Consider the following 27441-nt stretch of genomic DNA (forward strand, 5'->3'; position numbering starts at 1 on the left):
TAGGGCAATTGAGGGACCCAGTTTGACTTGCTCTGGGTTAATAGGATGTCCCTGCATTCTTCAGTTCTGCTTGTCACCATTGGGAGAAGATTATTTACAAAGCGTTACATATTTCTGTAGTCCTTTCATACATTTCCAGAAATAATTTAGACCTTGAAGTGTTGTCATTCAATGAAATGAGAATGATATTCTAATATTCAAAATATCTGCTTCATCCTAGAAGGACTAATCTGTAGTGGACAGTAAAAAGAAAAATATGGTATACTTAAAATAATTTAATACGATTATATATTTATTGAGAACTGAAAGGGATCTCAGAAGCCTCCTAATCAAGCATGCTCATTTCAAAGATGAAAAAAAAAACACCTGAGGTCTCGGAAAGTTAAGTGACTTGTTGAAGGTCATAAGCATCAAAGGCAAGATGTGAAGTCATATCCTCTGTCTCTACAACAAGAGCACCATTTTGCTAATGTACCACACTGCATTCCTTTCTACTTAGTTAACATTAAAAAAAATTTTTGGTTTACCTATATGTGCCAAAATATAGAATCTCTACAGCTAATACTGATTTCCTAATGAAGACATCTATTTGTGCATCAAGAATTTGTTAAAAATCAACATGGAGAGCTTTGAAAGCAATCTGAGAAGTTGATGGACCATTTTAAGTGTCTCTGTTTGGGCTTATAGTTGCTTCACACCCCTCTGGGAAACAACATCTCCTTTTTCATATTCTCACCCTCTTTTTGTATTACTTTATTAAAATACTGACTTTATTTCACATGTATACTTCTGTCTCCCCACCATTTCCATTTGTCTGACCACCACTACAACCATGCCCTAAAATAACATTCAATATACACTTAAATGAAGCAAAGGGTGGAGTTCCATCTTTGAAAACTAAACACGCATTTTGGACAACACATTCTTGGCAACGTAATCTGGATGACATATTTCAGACTGGGTAGGGAAAGTTCTCACTCTGCATTAGAAAAGGACAGCCAGATATCAACTGTTACAGAAATAAGAAGGAAAATTTTAACAAACTGTTCAAACTTATTTTCTTAAAGAGATTTCCTCCACAGCCCGAGATCTTGAATAGCCTCCTGATCAGACATCCAGAAGCAATTCTTTACATAGTGGATGAATTTGCCTTCCACTTTTGGTAGGGAACTACCCTTTTCAATGCTTATGTTCATTTTTGCTTTAATATCCTCTCGAGGAGTAGGTCCTGTGATAGTCTTGGGAGTCTTGTCCTGCTTTCTGAAGGATTCTTGACCTTTTGGTTTTGTTGTGGACGGCTTTGAATCTTTTCCATTTTGATTTCATTTTTGTGCATTTTTTTGCTGCAACATCACCAACAGATTTCTTCTCTGGAAGAAGATGCAGAATCAGATGATGAAGAGGAAGATGTTATGAAAGTCTTAAATATGTCTGGCAAACAATGTGCTCCGGGAGTTGCTAGCAAGATTCCACAGAGAAAATAAAACTGTCTCAAGAAGATGAAGATGATGATGAAGAAGGTGATGATGATGAAGATGATGATAGCTTTGAAGATGAGGAAAGTGAAGAAAAGATCGCTTCATATTCTCTTAATTTATTGTTTGTTGTTATACACAGGCTTTTATATCTGTGAGAATGAACAGAAAAATTTAGTGAAACTTTTTATAATTTAAATATTATACAAAAAAGTCTTATTTTTGATCCACTCCCTTAAATTATTTTCAGTCATAGAAGGGAAAATAAATCCGTAAAGAGTTCTTGACGTCACCCAACTCAACGGACAGTATTTTGTTAACTAAAGCAGAGAAACAGACGCCTCACTAATCGCTTCATTCATCCTCAGATCCTGACTAACATAACTTCATTGTAGAATATTCGCTAAATGATCATTGGTTATGCTGTCATATTTGCAGAAAAAGGGATACCTTCCAGTAATACATTTATTTTGAAAAACAGATATTTTGCAGTAATGTGTTGTGCCTTGGTCATTTTAATTGTAGATCTCTGTAAAGTAGTTGGTGAAGTATTCAACGGTCTCAGTCCACAAAACACTAATAATGTCATTTAATATTAGAATACAAAATTTCATTTAAAATGTTCCTTTAGTGATGTAAATATAGGAAGTCCCTAACTTGAAAAGTCAATTGGATCCCAAAAGTTACTCTCTGAATTGACTGGTTGGAACAGGGAATGCATTTGGAGCTAGTACTCCAAAAAGGAGTTCAATAGAAGCCCGCCAAAACCTAATTTAACCATAACACAACTGAATTACTGTCGTGGAAAATGCATGATGATTTAGAAACTCTCCTCCGCCAATGAAATGGCAGCCTCTAGCCTGTGGTCAGAGGATCTTACATCTCAACAGTGATAGGCTTTTGCCCTGTTCAATTAAAATTCATCTATTGTAACTCAATTAGAAATCATTAAATGCTTATGCTTAAAGGTTGTGATGGAATACAAAATTTAGACAGACCCTGGTTCATGCTTTCATTCAAGTGAAATGTAAGATATATGTGTAGATAACTGAGATATAGAACAAAATGTAAGAGCTTTGGGGGAGTGTAAGAGATATTTTGATGTCAAATCTGATGATAAAGGTCATTCATCATCAACAACAGAGATCAGAATAGGCCGCAAGGAAGAGGTGGACTTGGGGGATGATGAGTGCAGAGGGCATGGGTGAATATCACAGGCACAGGGCAGAGATGGGAAAGCACAGGGCATGTTTTCAAGGAGAGAGAATAGTACAGTTTCACAGCACCTTACGTTGTAGAAGAGGGAATAACATAATTTAAGTGTGGAAAGGCAGGCTGCTGCCACATTCTGAAGGGCCTTCATTTCCAGGGCAAGATATTTTGTAGGGTCTAGCTCAAAAGTCATATCCTTAATGGAATGTTGCTGATCCTACAATGTCAGAAGAAGCCTATGTCTCCTTCAGTCTCTGACTTCATTTTCTTCGGAAAAATCTTAAGCACTTACCTCATTCTTATTTGAACATCTTATTTGAGTCCCTACGTTACCTCTTTTACTAGAATCACCTTCAAAGCAGGAACTGCTTAAATCATCCACCTCTGTCCCTCCAGAGACAAATACATTACTTCATATGCAACAGATATTGAATAATACTTTTTGAATGAGTGGCAAATGAACAAAATGAAGTAAACAATGAAGGAAATAAATTAGGATGGAAAACCTAGAGACTTACCTGACAGAAACATTTATGTGCAGAAACAGTATATTTAACAAGAGACTGTCAAATGCTGTATAGTATAATTCTAGAAAACACACTTTAAGGTACAAGTGCTATACAGAATTTTACTATAGCTTCAAAGTCGCAGGGCAGAAGGCTTGTTTTCCAGCAGTAATTTAGTGAATAAAATGAAAGTGAAAAACTCTTTCTTCACTTCGAGTTATACATATTGTAATTGTTGATGCAATGGTTAATACATAAAATGAATTTGTACTTAGGATGTAACAAAATAATTAAGTCCTTGCTTACTTAATGTTTGGATGAAAAAGCCTACAAAAAGGAGTCTTACCCACTGAGCTCTTTCTCTAATTCTTCATTTCTCTTCAGTTCTCGTTCTAGACGATTTTCCAGGGACTGATTTAATTCAGTGAGTTTCTTCAACTTTTCCCTTTCAGTATAAGGCTGTAAAAATATTTTTACAGAGAAAAATGTTACAACTCAACTGACATTTCTAAAGAGGATGCTTTTCATCAATTCCAGATACAACTGTAAATGTTAGTTAAAGCATAGTTTGTAAAACCCAAACAAATATAAGGAGATTTGAAAACGATTCATCTTACTTTAAACAACAAAGCTTTCCTGAGATTTCACAACAAACTCTTTCTTTTTTTTTAAATCAATGAAAGTTCTCATTTGATTTCAATAAAAGTATTACCTATACTAATAATATTAATAAATTTAAAAATGGTAGAAATGCATAGTATGAATAGAAAGGGGGTCAAGTTTTCCAACATACAACACCGTGGTGGAACGCTGGCTTTTCTCCTTTCTCTAGAGCCAATGGAAAAGTTCCCTTCATCTTCATTCCGCCTCAGTGTTGGCGCAACTGGCCCATGTTGTAAGCATTCCTGTGCTGAGATGTCTATATATGTATTCTCAGGTAAGACTGGAAAACTACTCTCCAAATCTCTTTCTACTTGACTACGTGAGATGCAACCCGTCAATTGGTTTAGATTATGAGCCAGGTAATCTTTTCTGTGGTACACAGGAAAAAGAACCCTCCTCATTCTTCTGAATTCTGCTGCCCTTTCTAGATTCACTCCTATTTCTCATCTTTGCTTCCACACTTCTCCACTGAATGATTACAACAGCTGCCATTTCTTCATCTCTTATTCCTATTTCATTCGTCTATTTACCTAGGATTGTTCACTTATTTATTTCATATGTACTGTGATTTAATTGGTATGCGGAATTCTCAGTGAAAAATTCCATCTCTCAATGCAAGGAATTCCTGCCCTCAACCTGCAATTGAGAATCTGCAACTCTAAGAGTCTTGGCGAATGACTTCGAGTACCCAGAGGTTACAAGGCTGGCCCAGGTTCACACCATCATTTATGTTAGTGTTGGAAATCTGTATTACCTTCCCACTACTTAAAATGCATTCCCAATAGGCACAAGTTCTCTCTGCCAAAATCTTTTTTCTAAGTCCATGACTTCACTGAAACATAGGATTCTCTTGCTCTTATCTGATTTGTCATTTATTATCCTTTCACAGTGTTTGTCTTTCCTCTTCTATCTCATGGCTACCACTTTAGTCTTGGACTAGTACCTCAAAGAGAGGATTAAAAATTGAGGGGGGTGGATATTTTAATCCAACTTTCTCATTTTCCACATTGGGAAACAAGCACAACGATATTGTCATTCGCCTGTGGTTTAATTAAAACCAAAAGGACTACAGGGTCTTTCTGTTCTAGTTTTACCCCTACACCAAACCTTACTACAAGACGCTAAGTAAATCATTATAAAACACTGTTTAGATCATATTGGGACTGCTATGTATGGGCCAGGAGATTGAGGCTAAAATTCTCTGCCTTCTTTCGTCTAAAATCTGACCTCATTCTTTTTTCCCCAACTTTTACTTCTAGTTTCTTTACAGCAACCCTCCTCACCCTCCTGTGCTTCTTCTAGTTTCCTGGACTTTACTGCGCATCTGTCCTGTTGAACCCTTCCCGTATATCAAAGGCAACTCATATTTCTAACCTTTCTTCAAAGCTTTTCTTGGTATCTTGCAACAATGATCCTTGCCTTCACCATATTCTTGGATATTTTGTTCGGCAGCACACAGAGAGTATGCCATTCTTGTTAGTTTTGAAATTTTGTACCATCACTCACTTACACCTTTTATTATTTCAGTATCTATCGGTGATATATTGTGTAAGAATATAGCAGGAATTAAATAAATACTTTTTCACCGTAGATTTACAAGAGCTGACTAGGCTAGAAGTAAGGAGCAACAACTGCAGTAAACTCGCTTATCATCGTCAGAGTGTTAGAGCAAAAAGGGGCCCTAGTGTTGAGCTAGTACATCATTTTAGAAACGAGGAATCTGAAGCCTAAAGACAGAAAACCATTTGTCAAAGTCATATGGATGGCAAGGTCCTGAGGCAGGGCTCAAAATCTGGGAAAAAGGCACTTTCAGGTGTAGGTTTTATACGTGTGTGTGTATGTGTCTGTGTGTGTGTGTGTGTGTGTATGCAAAACATAAATTGAATTTACCTATTTGTCACTTGTTCCAGTAGAGTTGCTAAGTCAGTAAATTTGCATTGAGTAGTATTTTGTGTTGAGAAGAGCAGGACTGGATTAAATACCATCTGCTCTAATCTCCAGCTATAGTGATCTCTACTTTTTATAAATACTTGCATGCTTACAATTCAGTTAGCAATTGTTAATATGCTACCACGTATTGTAAAGGAACTTCCTATATTTTGCGCTGGCATCCCAGAGAGAATGCACATTCTTCAAGGAGAGAGGGCATGTCTTCCACATAATTTTGGTAACCCAGTCTGCACCTATCATAGGGTAATTTACATAATTGGCATTCACTAATTGTTGTCCGTCCTTCGTTGACAAAGAAGACAATGCCATCAGAGAAATAATGACATGATTTGCACTTCACTCTGTTTTTTTGAGTGAGGGAGAACTGTGCAGGTCACCAGCCTCATTTCTCCTCCAAAGTCGTCTGAATCCAGTGACCAGATATTCATCAGTATGACTGGAGATGACCCAAGATGAGGCAATTGGTGTTAAGTGACTTGCCCAAGGTCACACAGTTAATGAGTCTCAAGTGCCTGAGGTGAGATTTGAACTCAGGTCCTCCTGACTCCTGCACTGGTGCACTATCCACTGCACCACCTAGCTGCCCTTCATTCACGAATGAATGAAGTGTTGAACCACAAAGAAATAGTCATTTGGATCAAGTATCTTATAGTGGAAATTGTCAGGGAAATTAGAAAAGCAATGGCTTCAGTTTGCCCTGAATTGCAGTTAACTGTGCTAATTCATATTGCTAAAGATGGACTCTAACTTATTGCTTCCTTGTTATATATTCTAGGGCTCACTTCACACCTAGTTTCTTGACTGCAGCCTGATGCCAAAAGCTTTTGAAGGTTAATATTTTAATCAATATGGGTTAAAAAGAAGATGAGGCAAAGAAAGAGAATGAGTGACAGGGGAGGTAATTGGGAAACAAAACTTATTTCATTCCAATACTGTCTTCTGAAACTTAGAAAAATTTCTCAAGCATAAAAATATGAAAGAAAAGAAGTCTGCTGAAGAATGAGATTGGATCTCACGTTTATTTCTTAGATAAGACAAGTATACTGAAGCTAATCAAGTAAGAGAACACTTTTGTAACATTAGGAGGAACTTATCAAAATGTGGGAGGCAATGATTATTTGCATATAATGGACATTTGCCTTTACGTTTTCAGAGCAGAGAAACAAGAATTTATTAAGTGCCTACTATGTGCCAAGCACCATGCAAACACTTTTACAATTATAATCATTTGATCCTCACAACAACCCTGGGAAACAGAAGCTTTTATAATCCTCATTTTATAGTTGAGAAAAGTAAGAAAGATTAAGTGACTTGCATAGGATCAGATATATAAGGATCTGAGGTCACATGTGAAGTCAGGACTTTCTAACCCCACACCCAATATTCTATCCATTTTTCCCTCAAGGTACGTCTAAGCAGAGAAAAAGCTCATCATCAAAACCTATTTTGGGCCACTTTGGCATAGATTTCGATGACTTTACCATCGGTAATGGGTACTCGCTTGAAAATGTGTTTTGGAGCATATGAGAAATATCCATTTCTGTACTTTTTGGCTGGTGTAATGAAGAATGCCACACCTGTCACTGCCTGTAAGTGTGAGACAGCAACTGATGATGGAAAAATATATTCCATAGTAATAAAGGGAACACTTTAGGAGAATTTGACTGAAACTCTTCTATGCTTAACGTTGCTTTCATTCTAATGATTTTTAATAATAACAACAAAATGATTTAATGCTAAATTTCTATTTGCCCTTCGGGAACTCTGGGAAATTGAAAATTTATAAAAAGTCAGACTAGAAATTCTCAAAGTGCTTTAGTACAAATATCACCTTGGAGAAATTTTAATTTCAGTCAAAACTTCAACTCATGGCAAAGTCAACAAATAGATATTTAGTTTTCTTGTTCCTCTCCTTCCTCTTCATTTTCTTCTACTTTTGTTCCTCTTCTTCCTCTTACTATTCTTCTCCTTTATCTTCCTCTTTTACTGCTACTACTACTACTACTGCTACTACTACTACCATTTCTACTGCTACACTATCACCACTTCCACTACTATTACTCCTAGTACAATAATAACCATTACTTCTTCTACCTACATGCTGTGAAAAGGAAGTTCTATCGAAAATAATGGAGTATAAAAAATCCCTGTCCTCATGAAATTACAATCTAGTTGGGTAAACAAGACATAGACACAGGAAATGATAGTTTGAGAACAGATGTGAACATCATAAGAAAATAAATATAGAGTTAAATACTAACCTATATGTTGACAATGAAAAAGTGGAGCTCAGAAGATTAAGAAATCAATAGGGCTGAAAAGTCACAACAGACTTGTGGCAAAAGAATGATAAGTTTGGAATTCAAAAGCTTCTTAGAGGTGAAGGTGGGTAGGTAGCCTACATGGGGAGGTGTAACTAATCAAGAACAAAAACATGATGAAGTTAGGGAGATGGGAATCAACAGGGTGAGATCAGTTTGATTTAGAGGATAATTATGAGAATATCCATCTAATTACTTTAATTCTCAATTTCAGTTTGCATGCATAATTTCTATATTTACAAATTGTGAAGAAATATCATTTTCCATTTTTTCGAGGAGTAGTTTGAATAAAAGCATACAAATAACTTCTACTTCACAGAGCTGTTTTGGAGATTAAATGAGAAAATGAATGTAAAGGGCTTTCTAAATATAAAGTCGGATAGATATGAAAAACACTTCCTTCTTTGTGTCAGGATGGATAAACAAAATTGTCAACCCCATAAAAAGTGAATAAAATTACTAAAATTTCAGTGTACAAATGGTGGAGGTTATAGGTTTTGTTCTGTCAGTTTAAATGAAAGGCACAGAGTTCAAAAAATACGTAATATTGGTGAAAAAAGAAATATCACGCTGAACACATTTTTCATAAATGGGAAGTTACTGATTTTTTGCATGCACACTTTGTTTTTGGCTTCATCTCTTTCCTTCGGTAGTTTTTTCTCAACTTCAAAATCATTTCGAGCAAATGATGTAACCTCTAGTGAAGTGTCGGTTTTGTGTTGTTCTTTTAAGAAATCAGCAAGTTCTTGTTGCCTTCGTACTGTAGTCTGATAGAGATATGTCCAAATAATTTCTCTTACATGAATCAATATCAGCTCATATAAAATGAATATACCTACAAAATTAGTTGATATCAATATTCTCACATGCACCTAAATTTCATCAACGTATTCATAATTATCATAGATTAGAGCTAGAAAAAATCCAAGGGACTATTTAATAAAAGTACCTCATTTTGCAGACGAGAAAAACTAAGTCTTAAGAGGTTAAATGACTTATCCAAGGTCATAATGGTAATAGTTAATAAAGGAAAGGATTGGAACTTGCCTTCTGAGATTGCAAAACTCTTTTGACTATATCACTCACCCTCCATTCAGCATGGATCAAATGCTATCCTCCGACCTGCTGAGTACACTCCTCATAAAGCAGTTCATTCAGCCTGATTTCCCCATTATCTCTTTTGAGAAGAATTATATCACCTCCAAAGCTTCTTAGGAGCTAATTTTTTTATGCACAATTCACATGGAAGGTGATGGAATAGGGTAGGGAAGAATATACAGTTTCTTATACTTGAGAGAAACATTAGGAGTTTCCCCTTCTATTTTTGAGAAAAGGTAACAATCTTATTTCTGTGCAACTGTAAGAAAAGGTTTCATTTTCCTTGCTCTCATGGTTTCCCCTGGAGAATGAACATAAGCACTGAAACGCTTGTCAGGCTTGGTAAAAGCACTTGATATGAATGAACTGGTCTGCCCAAAGCCAAAATAACCAAAAAAAATAAGGTTTTTTAAGGTGAAGGCTACACTTCACATCTTCCACTGTCTTTGCCAAGTCTTCAAAGCAGTTCCTTTTTCTGTTCTGATAGGAATTACACTCCTGGTAGCAGTCAATGGACAGAAAAAGAGGAAACTATCGAAAATATGGTAGTTCTCATACTTATGTATATATAGTGTAGTGCAGGGTCTCAGTTTTGTAGAAAGGAGGCATGCCATTTCATTTTCTACCCTAGAAGGAAGACGTACATACATGTATTCAAGCATACATATATGTACATATACGTACATATGAATGCATGAATATATACACACAGAAATGCACACTTGTATATGTATATACAGATATGCTACAAAAAATCCTGTTGGTTTTCACTATACAGCAAAGCAAATGATTCCAAAATTACTTATAACAAACGAAGCCAAAAATCAAAAGAAATCAAAACTTTTCTCTTTTTAGATAAGATTAAGTCCCTTGTAAAAATAAATTTAACTAAAGTTTGATAAATTTTTTTAATGCAAATGCAAAACCAATGTACAGTTGTGAAGGATAAAATTGACATAATTAATTGAATTTCTACAAGTAAACTAAATTCTTGTATGGAATGACTAGATTCAAATACATGATCATACACAATTAAGCAAAATTTGAAAAAAATATTTATACAAAATTGTTACCCAGTGTAATATTTCGTAGACCTGCTAGCCACTCCATGTATGAAAAAGCACATATAATGAGAACATCTATTAGACTGTGAAACTATTCATCATCAACAAATAAAATCAGTGATTCCAGAAACTCTAATTTTGCAAACTGAGCAAGAACTGTTAGTAAAACATTGTTTTAAATGGAGATAAATAAAGAAATTAGTAGGGAAGCAAAAACAATTTTTTTGAAAAATGGACTTAGTACCACAGGCAAAAAAATTAATGCTTAATGCATAATCATATCCTTTTTGAATAGAATTATTGTCCTAAATTTTAAAGGAAACTAGTAATTGATCTTTGGAATTTCATTAAAACTTAATCCAGATGTTTCTAAAAGTAGTTCACAGCAGGTTGAATTAAAAGTAGTCATACTGATGAGTATGGTTAAATAGTTATAAAAAGGGTAACTGTAAGATCCAAAACTTGCAAAATAAGCATGCAATGGTCTCAGGCCACAGAACAGCTCAAAAAAGATTTTGAATATCAAGTAAGAGAGTTGCAGGAATAACTGGGAAGAGAAATGAGAGCAATGCAAAAAAAATCATGAAAAGCAAATAAACTGCTTGTTAAAGGAGACCCAGAACATGCTGGAGAAAATGAAACCTTTAAAAGTAGGCTAACTCAAATTGTAAAAGAGGTCTGAAAAGACAATTAGGAGAAGAAGGCTTTCGAAAGTAGAATTAGTCAAATGGCAAAGGAGGTTCAAAATCTCACTGAAGAAAATTCTTCTTGAAAAATTAGAATGAAGAAGATGGAAAGTAATGACGTTATGACAAACCAAGGAATTACAAAGCAAAACCAAAAGCATGAAAAAGTAGAAGACAATGTGAACTGTCTCATGAGAAAAGCAACTGACCTGGAAAAATAGATCCAGGAGAGACAATTTAAAAATTATGGGACTACTTGAAACCCACGATCAAAAAAAAAAAAAGAGCCTAGATATCAGCTTTCATGAAATTATCACGGAAAACTGCCCTGCTATTCTAGAACCAGAGGGTAAAATAAATATTGAAAGAATCGACCAATCACCCGCTGAAAGAGATTCGAAAAGAGATGCTCCTAGGAATATTGTAGCCAAATTCCAGGGTTCTCAGGTCATGGAGAAAATATTGCAAGCAACTAGAAAGGAAGAATTCAAGTATTGTGGAAATACAATCGGGATAACACAAGGTCTAGCAGCTTCTGCATTAAGGGGTCGAGGGCTTAGAGTATGATATTCCAGAAGTCAAAGGAACTAGGCTTGAAACCGAGAATCACCTAGTCAGCAGAACTGTGTATAATAATTCAGGAGAAAAAATGTCATTCAACGAAATACAGGATTTTCAAGCATTCTTGATTAAAAGACCAGAACTGAAAAGAAAAGTTGACTTTCAACACAAGAATCAAAAGAAGCATGAAAAGCTAAACAGGAAAGAGAAATCCTAACGCACTTACAAAAGTCGAATTCTTCACATTCCTACATGGAAAGATAATATTTGTAACTCTTGAAACATGTCTCAGTATTTGGGTAGCTGGAGGGATTATATACATATGTCTATCGACAGAGTGGACAGGGTGAATTGAATAGGAAGGGATGATATCCAGAAAAATAAAATTAAGGGATGAGAGAGGAATATATTGGGAGGAGAAAGGGAGAAATGGAATGAGGCAAATTATCTCTCATAAAAGAGGCAAGAAAATGCTTTTTCAATGAAGGGTAAAAGGGGGGAGGTGAGAGGGAGAAGGTGAAGCTTACTCTCAGCACTATTGGCTTAAGGAGGGAATAACAAGCACACTCAATTTGGTATGAAAATATATCTTCCACTACAAGAAAGTGGGGAGAATGGGAGAAGTGTGGTGGGGGAATGATAGAAAGGAGGGCAAGTGGGAGGAGGGAGTTGTTAAAAGTAAACAATTTTGGGGGAGGGAGAAGGTCAAAAGAGAGAATAGAACAAATGGTGGGCTGGATAGGATGGGGGGAAAGATAGGTAGTCTTACACAACATGATCATTATGAAAGTCTTTTGCAAAACTACGCATTAATAGCCTGTGTTGAATTGCTTGTCTCCTGAGTGAGGATGGGTGGGGAGCAAAGAAGGGAGAGAAGTTAGGACTCCGACTTTTAGGAACTATTGTTTAGAATTGCTTTTGCATACAACTGGAAAATTATAAATAGAGGTAATGGGGCATACACATTTTTCTTGCCATGCAAGACAAGAGAGAAGAGGGGTATAAGGGAAGGCAGGGGTGTGATAGAAGGGACGGCAGGCTGGGGGAAGTAGGTCATCACAATGCACGGCTTTTTCGGGTGGGGAGGGAAGAGATGGGGAGAAAATTGGGAACTCTAAATTTTGAGGAAATGAATACTGAAAACTAAAAAGAAATGAACATTTTAAAAAGGGTAACTAATATTTCACAGTAGTTCAATTGAGATGTCTGACTTGAATTGTTATATTATTACAAGAAAAATTTTGTAGGATTTTCTTAAATTTTATCATGTCAAATTATTTATTCCATTGTATAATTAAATTGGAATATTAGGCATATTATTAGAATGATAAATTTATCAGTATTTATGGAAAAGTAACTAACCTATTTACTAAATCAAAATTGCATGGACTACATAATTTCTTTAGGTAGAGTGAGTCATCTTATCTAAAAGATGATTAAATCATTTCATTTTTAATTTATTTTACACTATTATTGTGATATTTATTATTATTCTCATTTATTCAATCAATTCTTTTGATTTTATTGCATTGTGTTACCAACTTTATAACTGTTATATTTGTATTTCATTATTTTATTATGGCCTACATCCTACTATTGATTCTTATTCTCCTTTCTTACATATCAGAATTTTTACAAGGAAAGTTAGTCACATCATCTGCCAGCTATAAATTCAAATTCCTAATTTATCTTCATGAATATTACCTTGAATTTCATTTCAAAAAGTTAAATACTTATCAAATTACATTATTTAAAGACCTACTTTTATTTCTGCTTTCTCCTTTTTATATTTATGCATCTTCTCTCTTAAGTAGTTATATTTCCTGGGTAATTCTTCATTTCTCTCTTTTCTCATAAGAGCTTGCTTTCCAGTATCACCATGAACGTAATGGCAGCGATCCATAAACTGTCCACAGCTCTCACTCATTACCTTTTCTTTAACGAAACATTTGTTTTGGGCATCTTCAAGCTGTTGTTGAAGTAACACATTTTCATTCTCGAGTTGGGCTAATCTTTTTTGGATAGATTCATGTTTGAAAATGTATTTGTCCGTTTTTTCCTTTTCTACTCGATTTAGGTGTTCAAGTTCATTTGCTTTGTGTTGGGTCTGGTTTAATTCTCTCTGTGTAGTTTCTAAAGTGAGTGTCTTTTCTCTGAGGGAATCATGTACACAGTTTAGCTCCTTTTCTAAACTGCTGGTTTTACCTTCAGCCTTCCAGAGCTTTTGAGAAAGAACACCATTGTTCTCTCTTAGACTACCCAAGTGATGAATTAGTTCGTCCTGTAAACGAAGCAGCTCGTCTCGTTCTCGCTGAATGGTTTGTTCATGGTCTTGATTAGATTTGATAGGATTTGATATCTGACTTCGTTCATGATCGTGAAGAGCAGAAGTCAGACGGGAACGATATAGAGCAATTACTGTCTCTAGTCTGTCTGTTCTTCGTTTTGCCTTCTCCAATTTAGAATTCAGCACTTCATTTTCCGTTGTCAGAACGTTTAGTTGTCCGCTGTATTGGCATGTGATTTTTGTTAATGCTTCTTCCTCCAGTTGTAATTTCTTTTGAAGTTCATCAATCGTTTCTTTTAAAACTTCAGTGTCTTCTGTAAATTGATTTTCTTTTTCCTGAAGCTCCATTTTTACTCTGTGGAGTTCCAGTTTGAGCATGACAACTTCATCCTGTAGGATTTGATTTTTATCCGACAGATCTTTTCCTTTTTCATTGCTTTCAGGAACCTAAACAAAATAAACAGGAAAAAAATGATACTCAAAATATAATTATGCATTCTGATTTGTCCTTGCTATTTCAAAATAGAGCACAAGGTGCCAAAAGGCATAGCACATTGAAAGAAAAAGTAAATTGAGGGAGTTTCACCAATATCACATTTCTGTCAGACTCAATTTTCCCGAAGAAGAGTTCTTAAAAGTGTTTCATCAATCAGAACATATATACTGTATTTTGGGAGCTCAAATCTGTCTGCCATTCAGCATATTTGATTTCCTTTGCTCTCTCCATTCTATCCCACCCTGGCTACTCATGGTGTTACAATAACAATAACAGCACCTAATATGGACACATATTAGTACCTAATAAGGTACTTTGCTTAGTACTTTCAATACATTGTCTCACCAAAGCCTTGCAACATACTTACGAGGGAAATATTCATATTACTCTCTCGATGTTACACTGAGGACTTAGATGAGGAAAAGTTATTAGAGGATCTGTCCATTGTCACACTTACTAAGTATTCTAAGAGGTATTTCAATCCAGGTCTCTTCAGACTCCAAATCTAGCACTCTTTTCTTTTTTTGTTTTATTTGTTTTCACTGTTCTACAATGACTTCTGTATCCCTTTGATTTCTCCCCTCCCTCCCACCCTTGCCCCCTACCTTCCCACTCCCTTCCTGAGACAGAATACAGTTTTATATGGGTTCTGCACATACATTTCTATTAAATACATTTTCACCTTAGACATGTTGCATAGAAGAATGAAAATGAATGGGAGAAATCACAGAGCAAATCAAAATGTAACACAAAAGAAAATGATCGGCTGCATTCTGCAATCAAATTCCATAGTTCCTTCTCTGGATGTGGAAGGCATTTTGCCTTAAGAGAGCACTGGGAATTTTTTAAGTCCTTGCATTGCAATGAAGTTCTAAGTCTGCCAGAAAAATCCTCACACAAAGTTCTCCTGGTTCTGCTCCTTTCATTCAGCATCAGTTCATATAAGTCTTTCCAGGCCTCTCTGAAGTCTTCCTGTTCATCATTTCTTATAGTGAAATAGTATTCTATTACATCCATATACCACAATTTATTCAACCATTCCCTAATTGATGGGAATCCCCTTAGTTTTACGTTTTGGACAACCACATAGAGTGTTGCTGTAAATATTTATGTATGTGTGGGACTCGATCCCACTTTTATGATCTCTTGCTGATACAGTCCTAAAAACAGTATTGCTCAGTCAAAGGGTATGCACATATTTATAGCCCTTTGGGCATAGTAACACATTGCTCTCCAGAATGGTTGGATGAGGTCACAGCTCCACCAACAATGAATTAGTGTTCCAACTCTCCCACATATTCTCCAACATTTATCATTTTCCTGTTTTGTCATGTCAGTTAATCTGGTAGGTTTGATGTGATATCTCAGAGAGATTTGGACTTGCAACTCTCTAATTAATAGTGATTTAGAGCATTTTTTCATATGAATATAGATAGCTTTAATTTCTTCCTCTGAAACATGCCTGTTCACATCCTTTCATTATTTACCAATTGGGGAATGACTTGCATTTTTGTAAATTTGACTCACTTCTCTCTATATTTTAGAAATGAGGCCTTTATCACACACACTACCTGCAAAAATTCTTTCCTAGTTTTCTGCAATCATCTGAATCTTTGGTCCTATTGGGTTTGACTGCGCAAAAGATTTTCAGTTTAATGTAATCAAAAAAAATTCATTTAGCACTTCATAATGCTTTCTATCTCTTTTTCAGTCAAAAATTCTTCCCTTCTCCATAAATCTGATGAATACACTATTCCTTTCTCCACTAAATTGTTTGTAGTTTAAATCTTTATACCTAGATCATCTAACCATCGGAAGTATCTTCTTGTGTATGGATTCAAGCACTGGTCTATGTCTGGTTGCCGCCACACTATTATCCAGCTTTTCCAGAAATTTTTGTCGAAGAGTGGGTTCTTACCCCAGAAAATGGGATCCTTAGGTCTATCAAACAGTAGGGAACTATATTCATTTCCTGCTGTGTCTTGAGTACCTAGAAATATTCCACTTGTCGACGCCTCTGTTGCTTAGCCAATACCAGGTACTTTTGATAATTGTTTTATAATACAATTTCAGATCTGGTAGAGCGAAGCTACCTTCCTTAGCATTTCTTTTCGTGACTTCCCTTGATATTCTGGACTTTTTGTTCTTCCAGATGAATTTTGATATTATTTTTTCTAGCTCTAGGAAACAACTATCTGATAGTTTGATTGCTATGGCACTGAATAAGTGAATTGATTTAGGTGGAACTGTCATTTTTGTTGTATTAGCTCAGCCTACTCGTGAGCAACCGATATATTTCCACTTATTTAGAACTGACTTTACTCGTGTGGAAAGTGTTTTCTGATTGTGTTCATATAATCCCTGGTTTTGATTTGACAGATAGACTCCCAAATATCTTAGAGTGTCTGTCCTAGCTATAAATGGCATTCCTCTTTCTATCTCTTCTGCTTGGCTCTGTTAGTAATATATAGATATGGAGAAGTTGTGTGTCAGTTTATTTTGTAACCTACAATATTGATAAAGTTGTTTATTACTTCAAATAGTTTTTTACTTGAATCTCTTGGATTCTCTAAGTATATCATCATGTCATCTGCCAACAATAATAACTTAGTTTCTTTTTTTCCAATTCTAATTCCTTCAATTTCTTTTTCTTCTCTTATTGTTACAGCTAATATCTCTAGTATCATATTGAATAATAGTGGTGATAATGGACATCCGTGTTTCACCTGTGGTCTTATTGGAAATGCATTTCATTATCTCCCTTGGATGTAATGTTTGCTGAGGGTCTTAGGTAGATGCTGCTTATTATTTTATGGAAAGTTCCATTTATTCCTATGCTCTCCAATGTTGTCAGTAGAAATGGTTGTTGTAGTTTGTCAAAAGCTTTTTCTGCATCTATTAAGATAATCTTGTGGTTTCTGTTAGTTTTGTTGTTGATATGATCAATAATGCTAATAGTTTTCCTAATACTAAACCAGTTCTGCATTCCTGGTAGAAACCCTACCTGATCATAACGTATTATTCTTGTTATGAGTTGCTATATTCTTTTGCTAAAATTTTATTTAAAATTTTTTTCAAGTGTATTCATTAGAGAAATTCGACTATAAATATCTTTCTCTGTTTTGGTTCTTTTTGTTTTAGGCATCAAAATCATATTTGTATCATAAAAACAATTTGGGAGGACTCCTTCTTCCCCAATTTTTTCAAATGACCTACATAGTATTGGAATTAGCTCTCTTCTAAATGCTTGATAGCATTCATTTTTGAATCCATACAGCCCTGGAGACTTTTTGCTAGCGACTCCATTGATGGCTACTTCAATTTCTCTTTCTGAGAAAGTGATATTTAAGCCTTCAGCTTCCTCTTCTATTAATTTGGGCAATTCATATTTTTTAAAGTAATTCTCCATCTGATTTAGATGTCGAATTTATGGGCATACTGTTGGACAATATAATTTCTAATTATTATTCCAATTTCCGACTCATTGGAGGTGAGTTCACCCTTTTCATTTTTGATATTGGTAATCTGGTGTTCTTCTTTCTTTTTTTTTTATAAAAATTGACCGAAGTTTATCAATTTTACTGCTCTTTTTATAAAACCAACTCTTAGTTTTATCGATTAATTTAATAGTTTTCTTAATTTTAATTGTATTCATATCTCCTTTCATTTTCAGTATTTCTAATCTGATTATTTCCTTGGTGATTTTCAATTTGTTCTTTCTCTAGCTTTTTCAGTTGCATGCCCAATTCATTGATTTCATTTTTCTCTACTTTATTCATGTAGACATTCAAAGATATAAAACTTCCCTTAAGAACTGCTTTTGCAGTATCTCACAAGATTTTGTAGGTTGTCTCATCATTGTCATTCTCTTGAATGAAGTTGTTGATGGCTTCCATGATTTCTTATTTAAAAGACTCCTTCTTTAGGATTAGACTATTTAGTTTCCAATTTCTTTTTGGTCTATCTTTCCCTGCGTTTCATTAAATATTATTTTTATTGCATTATGATGTGAGAAGGATGAACTGACTATCTCTGCCTTTCTAGACTGGACCGTGAGGTTTTTATGTCCTAGTACATGGTCAAGTTTTGTATATTTGCCATGTACTGCTGAGAAAAAAGTGTATTTCTATCTATCCCCATTCAATTTTCTCCAGAGATCTATCATATCCGCCTTATCCAGAGTGGAATTCAACTCCTTCTTTCTTGTTTATCTTCATGTTAGATTTGTCAAGTTCAGGGATCGGGAGGTTGAGGTCCCCCACTCGTATAGACTTGCTTTCTATTTCTTCCTGTAACTCCCTTCACTTTTCCTCTAGGAATTTGGATGCTATACCAGTTGGAGAATATATGCTCGTTAATGATATTGCTTTGTGGTTTCTTTGTCTTTTAGTTGGGATATTGTTTCCTTCCTTATCTCTTTTGATTAGATCTATTTCTGCTTTAGCTTTGTAGGAGATAATAATTTCTACCCCTGTTTTTGTTACATCAGATGAAGCGCAATATATTCTGCTGCAACTTTTTACCTGGATCTTGTCCTTCAGTTATCAGTTCATGGATCAGGGGTCTGATCTCCAGTAATTTCAGCACATCCTTCCCAAAGTTGTACCTAAGTCTCCTAACAGTCCAGCCGCACAAGCTACTACTACATCTATGTGATCCTCATCTGCAGCAATGTGATCGATGTAGGAAAGAATAAATTCTACTCTGGACTGCATCAGGCTCGCAACCAGGTGTACATTCTCCTGGTCTCCCTTTAATCCCTGGAGATTCTGGTGTAGGCTTCCAAACACCTTTCCCTTCACTCATTCAGATAATACACCATGTCGTAGTGCAAATTGTCCACCTGGGCTTAGGAAGCCTCCTAAAAAATATTCACTACCACTTCAAGATACCTCTTCAACTCTTCTCCAATCACAAGGGAAATATCACCAAATACTGACAGAATCTGTGGATTGACAAATTTATGGACATTTTCATTTCTCAAGTTCACCAATAGCAACTGCATCACCTCTCACTGAAAGGTAAAATGTTGGAATATAGGGCTTGGCACTAGTCTTCCACCAGGCACACAACAGCCAAACAAACCTGGTACTCAGCATCATTCTTCAAACCAATGCCCAAGAAGTGTTTAAAGGCATCCATCTATTTCAGGATTTCACCACCCAACATTTCTACCAATGTGCTCACGGCCATCAGGGCATCTTCTTAACTCTGCCCCAGACCCAGTTGTGCTCTGGAACATCCTCAGCAAGGATTCATGGCCACATCAGAAATCGGAAAAGCGTCCTGGTGCTGCACTTTCCAGAGAACATTCTGAAGAGAATCATAGAGCAAAGACTGAAGGTCATTAAAATGAATTCTGTCTGATGTGCTCTGTATGTGAGACTATCTTCAGCACTTGCTGCAGTCGTTCCTTGATGACCAAAGTCGTTTCCTGGACTGCAGAATAACAGTCCTTGGCACTGTTTTTCATTATTTCCATCAGGGCTTCATATGCAGCACTCCTCAAGTTATTCTGGTGTTCGTTAGGTCTGTCCGTGGTCTCTAGAAGTTGCAGGACCATGAGTTCAAATGAAGTAGATAAAGAGTAGGTAGTTGGGTTTTTTTGATCATCAGCTACATCTGCAGCCTCACAAGCAGCTTCAATCACACTAGAGAAAGCCCAGCACACGTTGCAAGCCACACTGGGTTCAGCGCTGAGGCCCTCTCAGAGACACTATAGTAAAGGAGCAAGGTAGACTCCACTGATGGCAGCCTCAGGGAGCAGCTCACAGATTCTGCCCACTGTCCAGGCAGTTGTGTTTCGAACCACCGTGCTGGGAACTTTCATTAAGCCTATGTGAGTGGGCATTGCCTGAATAACTACAAGTTTGAACTGATTCCAAGATGCAGACAAAAGCCACTGCATCCCAGTCTTAAAACTTCTTAGTATAAGTTGTGGGAAAAATCGGTCTTTTGATGGATGCATAGCATCTTCATAGCATCATTGATTTAAATTTTCTCGTCCAAATCACTCATTTTAGGGATGGGAAAAGTGAGACCTGGAGTGTGGTCAGTAGTGGGTAACCTAGGCCTAGCCATGCAATTTAAAGGAGTAATGAAAGAACCGTTGAGGCCAAAGTATAAAAAGTTGATATTGCACTCCCATCATAGTAAAACTGGTCCAGGAGCATTGGTCCCCATTCAGGACCAGTGGAAAGAGCTATATCAAAAAGCTAAGAAGCCCCATTCTAGGAGATCCCTTCTGTAAGGCAAGGGGGATTGTGTGAAGAGGTAGCAGCTGAGTTAAATGAAGCTCTCCAGTGACCAGGAACCAAAGGATTACTAAGGACCAAAAACTCAAAGGATTTACCTCAAACCACTGGGGAACAAAAGAAGAAAATGAAAAATTCTAAATTTGCCATTTGATGAACATGTGTTTCTATCATGCTAAGCAATGATGAATGCAAATGAATGAATCCTTGTAATGGATAGAGCTTTATGTCAGAAATCTAAGTGAAATTCATTCTTTCTGAAAATACTTTTATTCCTTCTCTTTCATGAAACATGAGCGAGCAACAATGTGAAGTAGACCAAACTATTAACATATGGTTTGGTGTAACCCTTCCTCTCTGCCCTGGAAAGCAGAAACAGAAGAAATCACTTAATCAAGGAAGAAAAGTGATTTGTGTATGAGATGTCCCCTTCTGCCTGGTTGCACTCCTTTCACCCCCTAGGGACCCTGAAGAGCTGCCCTTTTCCCATGTCCAGAAAGGGCCAAGGCATTACTGAGAAGCAGGGATTTTTTTCAGTAGGAATAACCTAGAGTCTCTGGGGCGATCATGCCATTCAAAGAAAAGAAACAACCGAGCAAAACAACCTGTGCTCATTTTGGTCACCACGTATGTCCCAACCTGTCTGCTGCAGACAGATGGACGTGACTGAGGATGACAAATATGTTCCAAAATGAGGAACAGAAATCCTGACTTTTCAAATATGTCGTTAAATTGGAAAATGACCAAAGTGAATACCTCAGAAGTCTGAGTCGCTTTGGAAGCAACTGCTTCTTTTTCTTTCTGCTTCCAAAGAAGATTATTCAGAGTTGACTCTTGCAAAGTTCTGGCTCTCTGCTCGTGAACAAGTTGTCTTTGAGTGTATTTTAGCTCTTCTTCAACCTGGGGACAACAATTTCATAAAATTTTTAATCATCTTTTTCCTTCAAAAGTCAGCAAATACATTTTACCTTTAACTGGAATATAGAATCTCAAAAAGGAAGGAAAATAGATTTTAAAAAATTAGGAAAAGTAGGCTACTGAAAATGAAAGTAACAAGATGGATAGTAATTGAAAATTACAAATGAACCTCGACAACTGTTTAGTTCAATCCATACCATCGTTATGTATCTAACTCTTACCAAACGCAACTTGAAGTCTTCACAGGTGGGGGAACTCTCAGGGAAACTCATTCTATTTATAGGGGTTCTATTTGTTAGCAATTTTCCCCTGACATTAACTGTAAAAATGTACTTTTTTGCCATTGCATCCATTGCTCTTAGCTCTGTCCCTTACACTGAAGAAGAGCAAAATTCACTCTTCTTCCACCTGACTGTCCTTCAATAACTTGAAGATATAAGGATAAACATCTCTAGTTCCTTTAACTGATCCTCACATGCAATAGACTCCAAGGGCCTTCCTCATTCTGTTTTCCATCCTGCTTACTAGTTACCTTAATTCTGTGGGAGCCACAAATGAATTCAATAGTACAAACAAAGTCTATTCAGGTCACAGTAAAGAGACATGTTTCGAAACTACGCTTCTCTGAATGGGAGGCAAAATTACACTAGGTTTTTGGTGGTCATATAGCAGAACTGACTCAACTTCAGCTTAGAACTGACTAAGATTCCTGTATCTTTTCAGACAAAATGCCATGTAATCATATTTCTCCCAGCTTCTACATATGAAACTATTTTTGCATCTAATTACATAATTTTACATTCATCCTTACTGAATTTCATCTTAGGCTCAGTCCAGTGCTCTGAGTAATGAAGACTTAGCCTTTCCTCCATTTAGAAAGACTTGAATAATGTTAATTGCATAAGAATTGCATCAGTAAAAGGTAAAGATGCTAGAGAACAGTAAACTATTCTGAAAGACGGAAGGATTGGGTGCTAAAGTGTCGCACAAGGGACAGAAAAGGGGATTGAACTTGCAATTTCATTGGCTTAGAGAATCTTCAGGTAAGGAATCTCTATCTACCAATGTGCTCTGGAATTTATATTCTTATCGAAGCTGAGGATAGAGCAGTGCTGTCCATTAGATCCCCCACCCCCAGTACTGGGGTCTGTGGGCAGCTTTGGGGGAATTTGAAACTTTTGGCTTGGGGTCCATCTAGATTGTCTACCCAGGGTCAATCAGTCAGGAAGTGTCCATGGCAACATTTGAACCCTCCTCCTCATGGATTTGAGGCCAGCTCTATTCATTACACCATACTGATTCTCTACTGTGAAACACACTTTCAAAAAGTATCAGCTTCAATTTATTTTTTCCATGGGCATTTAGACTGTAATTTTACATTCAAATGCTAAAATAGAGGCAACTGTTCCTTTTTTAGTTACGTATTTAAGAGTACTCATTTACAAATCATTGAACCCAACCTACTAATACCAGAAATAAAAAGCATAGCCATTTTTAGGATTCAAAAAAATGCAGTATTGATCCCCCCATTCCCAGGGAACCCATACGTATTCTTAACAAGAAAAAATTGAAATAGTGACTTTAGATTCCAATTTACCTGCTGAATATGCTTTCTTACTGTTGTCAGTTCAACTTCCAGAGATCTGGCACTGCATTCAAGTCGCTGGGTGAGATCCACTATTTTGCTATATTGCTCTTCTTCTCTTCTCAACTGTTCCATATGTTCTTCAAGTAGCATTTTTGTAGTCTCTAGCTTTATTTTCCCTTGGTTCAAGGTAAACCTAGATTAAAATTGCTGTTTATAAATGACAGGTCAGTAGAAATAAGGAATAGAATGCCATTTAAATACAGTCATCTGAATGACTAAAGGAAAAGAATATTAATTTAGGGGTAACTGGATCCATGTACGGAACTCACAGTCAAGAAACTCCTTTTAATGATGCAAATTGAACGTTCTGAGTTTTGACGCATTTGAATGACTCTGGTAAAAAGTGTAAAGGGGCATGTAGATAAAATTCAATCCATTTTCCCATCACTATGCATTATTCAGATTTTATTTTTGACCTCATTTTGAAAAAAAAATAAATTGCAAGGAAATGTGCTATCGTTTTGATAATTCACTAAAAATTTAACTCATAGATGTCCATGGAGTAACAAGGAATAAGTAGGGCTTATTCATAACATTGTTTTTCCCTTCCAACTTCAAATTCGCTGTCACATTTCTTCAACGTTAAAAGAAATGCTTCCAAGCCTTTATCGAAAATCTTGAGTTCCATACCTGATGCTACAGAGTTCTCTGTTGCATTCTGCTTTTTGATGCTCCAACTGGGATTTCATTTCTATTGTTTCTGACGTTTCCTTCTGCATTCCACTAATCATGTTTTCCAAATTCTTAACTTTTCTGGCGAGTAGTGTACAATGTGATTTTTTATGATCGACTGATTGATCATATCTTAGAACTTCATCCTTAATTTTCAAATATATAGTAGGATCTATGCAGAGAAAAATACAAGTCAATACAAATTGAGTATTTTAAAATCTGCTGAAGACTAGCAGTACATTTAGAATTCAAATGCTCTGGGAATTACAAAATAATATCTATCCATATAAATCCTACGATTATAGTAAAACACTACTTTGTCACAAGATTTACATTGAATATGAAAATAGCCTACTTCCCTGTGGGCACTGTGGACAATTAAGAAAAATCTCTAAGTTACCCATTACTTTATCAAAAAAAAAAAAACACTTGAGAGTTCCTGATTTTTCACAATATGGGAGAAGTATATGTGAGAAGTAAATATTCGGGTGTGTACTCTGTGTGGACAAATAAGATTAATAAAATGCGTCATATACTTAATATCTATGCATTACAAATATACTGAATTATTTTATAAGTAGAATAAATATTTTACTTTAAATCGTTGTCTATAAACACTGCTTCTTCTTTAGAGACTTATAGCATGAATAAGTATGTAACATGCATACAATAACATCTGTCCTCATTTATTCATTGGTCAGACTTCTGGTAACTTTAAAGAAAATATAGCTGAAACACCAGAGGAAAGTGAAAAAATCTTCTGAGCATTTTGTAAAATAGCTGCTGTCCCTTTATTTTTCAGAGAGATATGTCACCCAATTTAGACCTAATCCGGAGTTAGAAATGTATCAAGTGACAGATTCAACAGAGTTTGTTATTGGGTTTCCCTTGGTAATTTTGAAGTCTTCATATATAGTGTTTAACAGAGTTGAAGCAATGAGAGCTAACACAGTTGCTAGAGGTAGACACACTTATTGGAGCACGAAGTGAAGCTGACAGTAAAGGAAATGATAAGCTCAAAGATTCAAAGCAAAGGAAGAAACTGAGGCACAGAGAAGTGCTTGTTAAGGTTCACAGAATTAGTAGGTGTATAAGGCAGAATCTGAACCTAGCTACTCATGGTGTTGTGTCCAGTACAGTGTCCTATATGCCATGCTGACTGAAGAATTATTACAACGAGGCAGAACATTTGCAAGACTGTTGATACTTTGGCCCATTTTGTGAAAGATTTTAATATTTTGATTGTTTTTTCCATGAAAGAGCTCACTGCCTGTTACCTTTATACATCTAGTCATGTCATTCTCTTCAAATGGTTCTTCTATTACCAACCAAGCAAATCATATTCACATATCGTATCCTAGCATGCAATATTAATAACACATATTATATAATACAGCACGTAGAGCCTTACAAAATATATCCCCCCACAACAATCCTGTAATATATAGCATTTAATAGGTGAAGAAACTGAAGCTCCCAGTTTGAGAGATTTGTCTATAGACAAAATCTAGGCCCTCTCCATTATCTACCTTTCCCTTTTATTTCTTACTGCTATATATTGTCCAGTAAAACTGGATTTTTCACTGTCATTTCCTGGCTTTTTACTAAAAGTTTCCATGCCTGGAATGTTCATTTCATCCCCCTATACTTTCATGTTCTATACTGACTGAGTTCACACCAGTCCTTTAAATCTCAACACAGATGGTACGTTCACACATAGGTTATTTATTCTTAATAGTAAATGTTCTTTCTACACTGACCCTCATGTAGTAATATGACTGTATTCCTCCAACACATATATATTTTAATATTTGAGTTGTCTATGTAGGTTATATCCCCTATTAAATTGCAAACTCAATGAGAAAACTTATCCAAACTTTGTATGTTTCCCACACAGTAGGTACTTAGTAATTCCTTTTGAACTGAAACAAATAGAAGGTGGCTGAGAAATTTACTAGTCTGCAGTCAACATAATTCCTTTCACTTTGGCCACGGTCTGCCAGAGATTAGGCTCACTTCCACTTTACTATGAGTCAGACATCTCTGATTTCTGTTTAACACTGTTATTCTGTCAGAAAATTTCAAAACGTTCTTACTTTTACAATCGGCACTAAGTTGTTCAATCAATATGAAAACATTCTTACAGTTTAGGGGAGGTAAATCGTAATCCTCTGGAGCTGTGTCAGATGACTGAATGAGGTCATCATGATCATTTGCATCTCTCTGTACTTTGTCCTGTAAAATATATAACAGCAGGGTAAAATAACGCAAATTTTAAAATAATAATAACGGCTAATATTTGTGTGGCACTTTAAGGTTTTCACAACACTTTATATACATTATCTCATGCCATCCTCACAACCATTTTGTGACACAAGCATAACTGATAATGATTTTACAAAAGTTATGTGGCTTGTCCAGCATCCTACTAGACATACAAAGCTAGGAGCCCACGGATAGATTCAAATTCAGGTCTTTTTTGGTTTGTTTTCAGTGTTCTACATCCACTTCCATATATCTTTGATTTTTCCCCTCCCGCTCACCCCTCTGCCCTACCTCCCACCTCCCTCCCTGAGATGGCTTACAATTTTATGTAGGTTCTGCACATTCTTAAAATGTATAATGCATTAATACATTCTTATTACATTCTTAATACATTTTTATTAAATACATTTTCACCTTAGTCATGTTGCATGGAAGAATTAAAATGATTGGAAGTAATCATAAAACAAACCAAAATTTAATACAAAAGGAAATGATCGCCTGCATTCTGCATACAAATTCCATAGTTCCTTGTCTGGATGTGGAAGGCATTTCGCCTTAAGAGACCATTGGGAATTTTTTATGTCCTTTCATTGCAATGAAGTTCTAAGTCTACCAGAAAAAATCCTCACACACTGTGGTGGTTGCTGTGTACAAAGTTCTCCTGGTTCTGCTCCTTTCACTCAGTAGCAGTTCATATAAGTCTTTCCATGCCTCTCTGAAGTCTTCCTGTTCATCATTTCTTATAGCACAATAGTCTTCGATTACATTGATATACCACAATTTATTCAACCATTCCCCAATTGATGGGCATCCCCTTGATTTCCAGGTTTTGGCCACCACAAAGAGCACTGCTATAAAGATCTTTGCACATGTGGGACCCTTTCCCATTTCTATGATCTCTTGGGCATACAGTGCTAGAAGCGGTATTGCTGGGTCAAAGAGTATGCACATTTTTGTAACCCTTTGGGCGTAGTTTCAAATTGCTCTTCAGAATGGTTGGATCAGTTCACAGCTCCCCCAACAAAGAATTAGTCCTCCAACTCTCCCACATCTTCTCCAACTTTTATCATCACCCTATTTGTCATGTTAGGTGTGCTGTGATATCTCAGAGCTGTTTTGATTTGCATCTCTCTAATCAATAGGGATTTAGAACATTTTTTCATGTGACCATTGGTAGCTTTAACTTCTTTCTCTGAAATCTACCTGTTCATATCCTTTGATCTTTCGTCAATTGAGGAGTGACTTGTGTTGCTGTACATTTGACTCAGTTCTCTATACACTTTAGAAATGAGACCTTTATCACAGACACTAGTTGCAAAAATTCTTTCCCATTTTTCTGCTTCCCTCCTAATCTTAGTTGCATTG

At 36.0% G+C, this 27441-nt stretch overlaps 1 protein-coding gene and 1 pseudogene across 3 annotated transcripts in view; both read right to left on the bottom strand.

Annotated features, from left to right (window-relative positions):
• Positions 1–270: 270 nt before the first annotated feature.
• The window catches only part of LOC140524851 (ankyrin repeat domain-containing protein 26-like), a 47942-nt gene continuing 20771 nt past the window's right edge, over positions 271–27441 (bottom strand). For all 3 annotated transcript variants that reach the window (XM_072639686.1, XM_072639688.1, XM_072639689.1), the window contains 7 exons: positions 25956–26046; positions 23770–23983; positions 23089–23272; positions 21330–21473; positions 13299–14270; positions 3540–3652; positions 271–1627 (listed from right to left, as the gene is read on the bottom strand). In XM_072639686.1, the coding sequence (XP_072495787.1) occupies positions 1492–1627; positions 3540–3652; positions 13299–14270; positions 21330–21473; positions 23089–23272; positions 23770–23983; positions 25956–26046 (1854 nt within the window). In that variant the 3' untranslated portion in view covers positions 271–1491. The remainder of the gene's footprint in view (positions 1628–3539; positions 3653–13298; positions 14271–21329; positions 21474–23088; positions 23273–23769; positions 23984–25955; positions 26047–27441) is intronic.
• LOC140524852 (importin subunit beta-1 pseudogene) lies at positions 15857–21310 on the bottom strand (annotated as a pseudogene).

Source organism: Notamacropus eugenii, chromosome 2 (assembly GCF_028372415.1).
Source record: "Notamacropus eugenii isolate mMacEug1 chromosome 2, mMacEug1.pri_v2, whole genome shotgun sequence".
Taxonomy (NCBI): domain Eukaryota; kingdom Metazoa; phylum Chordata; class Mammalia; order Diprotodontia; family Macropodidae; genus Notamacropus; species Notamacropus eugenii.